The 8,616-nt window shown below is 38.3% G+C and overlaps 1 protein-coding gene across 1 annotated transcript; it reads right to left on the minus strand.

The window, feature by feature from the left end:
- Positions 1-5,628: 5,628 nt before the first annotated feature.
- Positions 5,629-8,043, minus strand: LOC137990157 (melanocyte-stimulating hormone receptor-like). The gene has a single exon (XM_068835637.1). The coding sequence runs from the start codon at positions 7,983-7,985 to the stop codon at positions 7,077-7,079; it is 909 nt and encodes a 302-aa protein (XP_068691738.1). The 5' UTR covers positions 7,986-8,043; the 3' UTR covers positions 5,629-7,076.
- Positions 8,044-8,616: the final 573 nt, after the last annotated feature.

Genomic DNA, 8,616 nt, shown 5'->3' on the forward strand with positions numbered 1-8,616 from the left:
GTCAACACGACAATGGAGACAAGGAAGTGCATCTTTACCAAAGGGATGGAAGCAAAGAAGAGTTGACCTTCAGTTTGAGGGCAAGTTTAGAGACGTGTTTTTTTTACGTTTTTCGTTCCCCAACAAGTATGGACGCAGCTTGTTTTTAAGTGGTTAAAAAATATTATGGACACAGTCAAAGTGTATCGTAATGAGGAAATTACCACAAATTTATCAAGGGAGTGCCAGCCTGTCTCTTTTTCGGATCAAACAAATCGGGATATTAAAATAAGCTGGAATCAGCTTCCTTTATCTTCCTTTGATGACGTCATAATCTGGGATAAAGAACTAACTGAGCTACAGGTGGAACAACTGTTCAGATTCTACAAAGGCAAGTTCGATTATTTCACTTCACTTACATATTGATTTAATAAGACGTAAGCCTATTTATTTTTTTAATCTTGCACGTTTCAAAACTACTGTCATAATCATTGTGCTCCAGTGATTTGCATTGATAACCATTCACATTCGGTCAACATTTTCACCGGGAATTGCATTTCGGCGCAGGTGTTGCATATCTCCTCTTAGTATATGCCATGCTTACCGCGCATTCTGATTGGCTAGCTCGGAGGTTAATGCCAAGTACTATTCACCTCTTAGCAAACGTCTTCCAGTTTCGCTTCGGTTACCAAGGAGCAAATTTTAGCGGTAAACGAGTAGGTTGTTGCGAAGAATACAGAGATGCCATTAAAGTTTGGTTTGACTGCATTCAATCATGGTAACTTGTTTGTTCTTTTCAAACTCAAATTTTAAGGCATAAAAAAGGTACACTGCCTTTTTGTACGTAAACTGTCGATCACTATGGAGTATGGAAAGAATGTGAAACGTTTACTGTTTCAACAGCAAGACGGATGATTATTCAACCCGGGTGGTATATACTAAAACTATATTATTCATAGTTAGTGCCGTTGAAAGTGGCGAATATTTATCTCCAATATGGTGAATAACTCTAATTAGTAACTTGCAGTTTCATTTACAAAGCTTCTGTTTCTTTTTCACGGTTTTAATTTTCTTTTAAGGGGTGTTTTTTCCACGTTCATGACACTATTAACATATATCTCTGCCACTGTTGCATGGTTGCTTCACACACCGTGATATTCTGGTTTGAGAAGACAAGCTCTCAAAATTCACTTCTTCTTTATCGTTTGTCATAATAACATTCAGGATTAGGGATTTTGTCTTCATGGTCATTAAAATATTGTATGGAACCAGTTAAGACTAAGTAAAATAGGTAATAAAAAAATAGTCAAAAACGTAAATTTATAACTGAAATTAGTACAGTAATAACATTTCGGGTTTTTAAACGGTATTTATGAGGTTTTTCCATACTTAGCCAAGAGCAAGGTAAATTTATCATAAAATTGCAGATGTCAGGTAACATACCGGTAGTATTCTTTAAAGAAATGTTTGAATATTGTCTTACCTACTGGCTATGCTGGCTCTTACCAACTGGAGAAAGGTCCTTAAGAAATATTTCATGGCAAACGTTGCCGATAAAATTTGAATAAAGGACCCCACAAACTACTAACATGATGCAGTGGTGTTTAGATCATTCTGAATAAAGTACAGAATACGATTTCCCTTGAAGATATTTTTTATTTGTTCAGTTATAAAAGGTTTCCCGCGTAAAGGATTGTTCCATTCGTATTTACACCAGGCCGAAAAATCGGAATTAAAGAGAAAGGAAACACTCGTAGCTTCTGGCAAGGATCAAAAATTATTTTGTCTCGATTATGTAGGTGCCAGCAACCTTCATGCAAATGTGAGTTTGGAAATGACTGGTCAACTGTTTCATTCGGAGTTGGAAACCAGAGGATCCGAACTGTACCTCAACAAAACAGCTTGGCTGGAAACCCAAGTTAGTAATAGTTTAGGGGAGTTGGAATTCGTTATTTTTTTCCTTTACACAGAGCCATTTTGGATTCTTCAAGAGTCGACGGGAGCAAGGTTCATGTACGCTCGAGCTCTGTGAACTAGATTGAGAGATAATCACGACTTTTAAGTCGTCTTTTTTTACAATCTAAAAACTGTAAAAAATTACAACATATCTTACAAAAATCACCCTTGGGGGATAAAATGTGAATGTATTAAGAGGTACTTTCCCAGATAAAATATTTTAGGCTCAGAGAATATTGTCGACTACAGTTTCATTTGTTATTCAACGATCTTTCCTTAGCCTTAATCATATCATTATTTCAAACAACTATAAAATACTAGATAACGGCAACGTCGATTCGTGCTTTGTTTTGCAGATCAAAAGCCTCTACGATGAAGATGCAAAACCTCAACTAAACAACTTTCGTTTTTACTTGGTGATAGGTGAGTGCGATTGCTGTGAGTCGTAACTTCAGTTAAAATCATCAAATGTCTGCTTGGACCTATGAAATTTTTCCTGTAATTTCCGCTAAGGAGAAGGCGCTGCTTATCATCTTTCCGGTCGGCTTATTTGTGTTAACTCCAAAAACCAGAAAATCGTAAGTTTTTCAACATTTTCCAGCCTACTGATCCTTTGACATAACACGTGGAGGAACAAGACGCATGTAGCACTGGATTTTACACGCGATTTAAAGAGGGGGACATTGGGATTTTCGGTTTTGCGGTTTTGGCTATTTTTTAGATCGGTTTTTCGGTTTTTGTGCCAAAAGACTTCGGTTTTTCGGTTTTGGTGTTCATTGCGGTTTGCGGGTTTTTCGTTTTTTAGCATCTGGTTTTCGGTTTTCGTAAAAATTACGAGCGGTTTTTCGGTTTTGTTATCCGATGTGCTTTTTGGGTTTTTCTATTTTGTCCTATTTGGTTCCCGATTTTTCTTAGATTTGAGCGGCAATTGATCTCGAATAGAATGTTATTTATTTATTTAATCTTTATTTAACCACGGTGCAATTCATCAGCAATATAAAAAAATATGTACAATTAAAAATTTATAGATTGAACTATGTAAACTACATTAACTATCTTACTCAATATCATACAATAAAAGATGCTTTCCATGAATGCCGTGTTTAGAATAATGGCTTACATAACCTCTTTAATCAGTCGTTTGAATTGATTGAGGGACTCTGCTTTCCTTAGCTCTAATGGCAAACTGTTCCACAAAACTGCGCCACTAAATAGCTAAAGCTGTTTTTTGTAGTAGTTTGTGCGCGGTTGCGGAACATTTACCTTATTCACAGAATCTCTAAAACAATAACCAGAATCGCGATGGACAATTTTCGAGCAGAGATACTCAGGTGCTAGTCCCTGTAGGGACTTAAATACCATTGTTGCTCTTTCAATTTGCATTTGAGAGACTAGGGATTTCCATCCTAAGAGTTCAAATAAATTGTTGACATGAGCGTCATATTTAGCAGGGTCGTAACGAGGCATATGGGATCATTGATCAAAGGTCTGAAAAGGGCAGGGATCAAGGATCACAGCTCTGGGATCTGGAATCACAACGCATGGGATCGGGATCACCAGTATTTTTCTTGGAATGAGGGATCAGGGATCAAATTTTTGCGGGTTCAGGGATCAAAATTCTCATCATTTTTGGGATCGGGGATCAAAATTTTGGGTAAAAATATCGGATCAGTTACGAAAATATATATCTCGTTACGACCCTGTAGATAGAGTAGGTCAAGACACGGGCTGCTCTGTTTTGCAGTTTTTGCAGTTTGTCCTGCAAAGTCCACAGTTTCCCCAAACAATATTGCAGTAGTTGAAATGAGGTTGTACTAGGGCCTGATAAATAGAATGTAAGGTCCCATGGGGTACAAGATGCCTGTTTTCACTGCTGTGATCAGTAACCTTGTTTTTCCTCCGAAACAAAAGAAAACGTTTGAGTGATAATAGAGCTCAATTCCCGGAGACGTCACATGAAAACACTCTATCGCCGCGAGACGCCAAAGTTATTGAGAGGAATGCGTGACAAACTAAATGTCACGGTAGGGGATCACGCGTGTCGAATGACGCCCGAGTTGGTGCGGAGTGGATGAAGATGAAAGACCCCATGAAGATCTGAACGAGCATGAAATGAGTGAGAAGCTAGCGACTCTGATAAAGGCCAGCAAGAATTTGATAAATGTAGTGACGAAGTCAGTGCAGATGACAACAATTCCCAGGCCAGCAAGATGAATTAGGGACACCGACGAGTTGTCTCTTTGGTGCAACGTTGCGATATGGAAGGGCGGTGCCCGGGGGGAAGGGGGGGGGGGAGACTCCCATATAAAAGAGGAGGGATGCTCATCGTCTCGCTTAGGGGTGTAAATTTCGGAATTTGGTCTCACTTAGGGTGTTTTGGGCACAACGCAATCATATGTATCCGTGAAAATATCCTTAGGGTTGCGCGCGAAGAAATATAAAAGTGTATATTTACACTTTTATATTTCTTCAGGCAGGTGAAAGTATTAGATGATAATGTCTTTGCCATCATTAAAAGTCGCTGTATTTTTTTATTTTTCTGTGTTATGGATAATGAAGTAAAGTAAAGTGGTGCATTTATGTAGCGCCCTTATCACAACGTCTCAAAGGCGCTTTACAATGATCAATTTACCCCCATGGTCTCTTTTAGGGGTAAGAAAACGCCTGGGCCACGCCCACATTGGTCTCCTTTAAGGGTTTAATGTAAAATTCCCGACTAGCATCCCTCGCCTTTTTATATGGGAGCCCCTACCCCTCCCCCCCGGAGGCGGTGAGGTTCAATATTCGACTCTTGTTTTAAGTAAGTATCTGTTTATTACCACATTTAAGCTTTGAGCAAGTTCCTGCTGCCATGTAAAACAAGGAACAAACAGTGCCGGTTAGCTTCCTCAATGCAATCGCATGTTTTAGACCAAGATTAAACATTCCATTCGAATCTCCAAACTGTCAGGTCCTAGTTATCAAATAGAAATGTTCAATTAGAGAGTTTTATTGGAGGTTTCCAGAGCTATAGCTTTTTGCGATTGCGAAATTGAAATTTTAGAGAGGCTTTGTATGCAAATTCTCCTAAGTTAACTTGGCTCCATTACCAGCTGCTTTACGGAAAATGAGTCCACAAAATCCGGGCTCGAGAGAGCGGCAGAAATAATGCCTATGATTTTAGCAGATACTAAAAGATATGAAGGCTTTAGACAAGTCCATGACATTCACAAATACTTTGATGAAATAAAGTGTTAGCGTAGCTTACTCTGTATGCCGCACTTGTCACCATTGTATCGGTTTTTTGACGCTTTTGTATGCGGTTTTCGGTTTTGGCCGAATTTTTTTGCGGTTTTGCGGTTTTGGACGATTTTTTCTGCGGTTTTGCGGTTTCTAATACACCCCAATGTCCCCCTCTTTAAAGGAACTGGGTACAAAGAGATAGAACCTCTCGACAACAGCCATGCTGGGAGGCATGCTGGGACGCAACCTTGTTAATTCGTTTCCATTTCAGCCAATGATGGTACGTTTGCCTCAGTGATTATTCCTTAACATCTGTTTTAAATTGCATGTGTTTATTTTGAAGACGGGTAAAATATAAGCAGTCGCATTTATTAATTAAGCTCTTTAACCAATGTTTCCCTTCAACTGACAAACCTCCCCTATCTCTTTCTTTCGAAATTTTGCATTCAATATGACACGCGAAAATTTGAAATGAAATTTATTTCAAGTTTTATCCAAGCCTTAGCCACATGGCGTCGGTGTTTTCACCACAAACAAACATTTAGCTACGTTCTACTATTTTATGAAGAAGTTAAATCATATTTATTATCGATACCGAAAATTATCTTATCTCAGACTTTTTTTGACAAACGCGTTTGTTTATATAAGAGGATTAATTTAGGGGCTGAAGAAGAATGTTTTTTTGGGGCTGAAAATGTTCTTAACATGTTCGAAAAGTTGTATAGTCAGTATGCTAATTTCTCTCAATACGGAGTGAGTTGTTCGTCACTGTATCATGCAATATGAAGAACATGTTCTAAAAGTTGTATAGTCAGTATGCTAATTTCTCTTAATACGGAGTTAGTTGTTCTTCGCTGTATCGTGCAATATGAAGAAAATCACATTGTTAATGTTAAGGATGGTGCCTACTAATTCAAATGTGTTTTTGCACCTGTTTATGATTTTGGGGGAAATGTAGATCTTAACAAGTGTTACTGAAATCGAAAAAGAAAATTGGGGGTAACCACGCATTCATCAAAGATCATGAACAATACTTGTAAAAAGCTTTAAAATACAAAGCCATGTATGGCGTTCTTTCTCAAACTGAAGGTTAATTATCTGTGAAAAATGCATGGTTACCTCCAATATTTTTCTTGGATACCAAGACTACTCTCTAAGATCCACTTTCTCAGCATAGTTTTAAACCGCGCAAAAATATCCTTGTAGTAGTAAGCATCACCGATAGGAAACCCGATTATCTGGAGATGCGCAGAACGTATACGCAAATAACAATAATAGGTTCCTTCCTTAATGTCGCCAGTTGTCCTGATAGACTTCAGTTTTACATTTCGTTTGCCTTACTACTCACAACAACACAAAAACAAATGAGAAAAATGAAGAAGTTCTTAATTGACTCTCAGCCTAATATCACGGTTCTATGTATGTTCTTAAAAATTCTGGTTAAACTCAGTTCTAACGTTCTTATTAAAGAGCTTCTGGTACAGAAAGAGTGCATCCCTCATTTGAAGATCGCAGTTAATGAGATAACTTACGGAGTTGTTCTCAAGAAGACTGAAAAAAGCCGAACCAATGGCCCGCCCGCCGCTGCACTACTGAGCTATTAAGCATGTGATCTTTCTTCAATAAAATCGTTTCATGTCTGCAGTTAGAGATTTAAAAGCGAGTCAAATTTGCTTTAAGGCTTTATCGTCATGGCCGTAGCAAATTATAACTGAAGTAATGTCCATGGTTTAATTCTCTTGTATGTATTGGGTAATTTAAAGACAGTACTGGCATCCTTAAAACAAACCACGAAAAAAATGGCTAAGGCAGGTGCCTCGGATTGTCTCATACTGGCTACGGCCCTGACTGTAGAGTTCATCGTTCTATGATTCTCCACCTTACACCAAACGTGAATATATTTAATGAAGCTATATAAGCTAGTGTTCTTCTGCTTGTTTGCAAAGCAAAGGTCGTAGTATTATTAAAATTGCGGTTCGAAGCTCTTTGATACGCCAGTAATACAGAAATGGATTAATAGAAGAGTTCGCAAATGACACGGTATCGGCAAAGCGCCATGTTTTTGTTTCCTGTCTTCCTTTGATTGCTAAAACCAACATGGAAGCCAGCAAAGGTGAATAACATAGCATAATAAACAAGAAATAAATAAACGTGTTAATAGCGCTTTTCTTCAATCGCATCATGTTCACGTCCTCTTGAGCATTTGGATCCTGGATCGCCTGTTGTTGAATATGTATTTGAGTCTGATGCCGACGAACAATGCGAAAAATTTGAATGTAAGAAAAAATGGAAATTAAGATGCATGCCGTTATACCAACAGCAATGCCGGAATGATATGCAACTTTGTTCCATAGAGGAAGACAAGAAATAGAACAGCAAAATAACAAAAGAACCACCGATGTATATATGGCACGTTTTGTTGTCATTATTTCCGCATATCGCATGTGATAGTTTAAGGCCAGAAATCGATCCACACTTATGGCCGCCATAAAACACATCGAAACGCCACAGGTGAAAGTCGTTAATACGTGCATCGCGTTTTTCAAAATCGAGGTAACTTTGAGTTCATGAATGATGTAGAGAGGTTGGGCAACAATGCCAACAAGAAGGTCTGATGAAGTTAGGAAGCAAAGGAATACTGCTGAAGGTGTGTGAAGTGAACGATTCCTCAGAATGGCAACTAACACCAAAGTGTTGGCAATGATGCAGAAAAAGATCAATGGGCCATTTAAAGCACAGTTTATAATCACTATCGTCTCAGGACTCGAGTTTTTTCGGAAGTTGTCATTGTAAGAGTCGTTTCTTACCACATAGTCGTTGTTATTCATTTGAAAACGTGTCTCACGGTTGGTCGGCTAAAAAACGTTATTTCTGGTGGTTTTCGCCGCAGGCTTGAAACGATTGCAATGACTTTTTGAAGTTGTCTGTTTAGTGAGGAGTAAGTTTAATAAAAGGTAGCTACCACCTGCTGCATTTGCAATTAAGAATTACTCAAAACTCTTTGCCCGCTTTCCTTAATTTTCTACTCTGATAAATAAACCGGACCAAATTGCGTACAACACAATTATGCAAAACACTTTCCCTGGCCGTTTCTTTTGTTTTGGTCTGATAATCGAAGTCGCTTCTTTTTCAATTTGTACATTTATTTTACATAAATAGCCAACGAGAAACTATTTACAGCAATTTTCTCTTCAGTTAGAGGGCATTTGCATGACAAGACTGAAAGCATTATTTATGTGTTTCAATTATGTGCGACATTTTGCTCTGAAAACAAGTGCACTTGTTGAGAAATTTGCAGCTGTTTGGTGTCTTTCACAAGCAATACGTTCCGGCTTCAGTATTGACATTTACAATGTCTTCTCACTTTTGCCTAAGTTGCGCAAATATCTGTAGGCAGAGATCACGATAAGCATCAGTTGCCCGTAGCGGTATCACCACTCGTCATCTTTTATTGGTATA

The sequence above is a fragment of the Montipora foliosa genome, chromosome 2 (assembly GCF_036669935.1).
Source record: "Montipora foliosa isolate CH-2021 chromosome 2, ASM3666993v2, whole genome shotgun sequence".
NCBI classification, from domain to species: Eukaryota; Metazoa; Cnidaria; class Anthozoa; order Scleractinia; family Acroporidae; genus Montipora; species Montipora foliosa.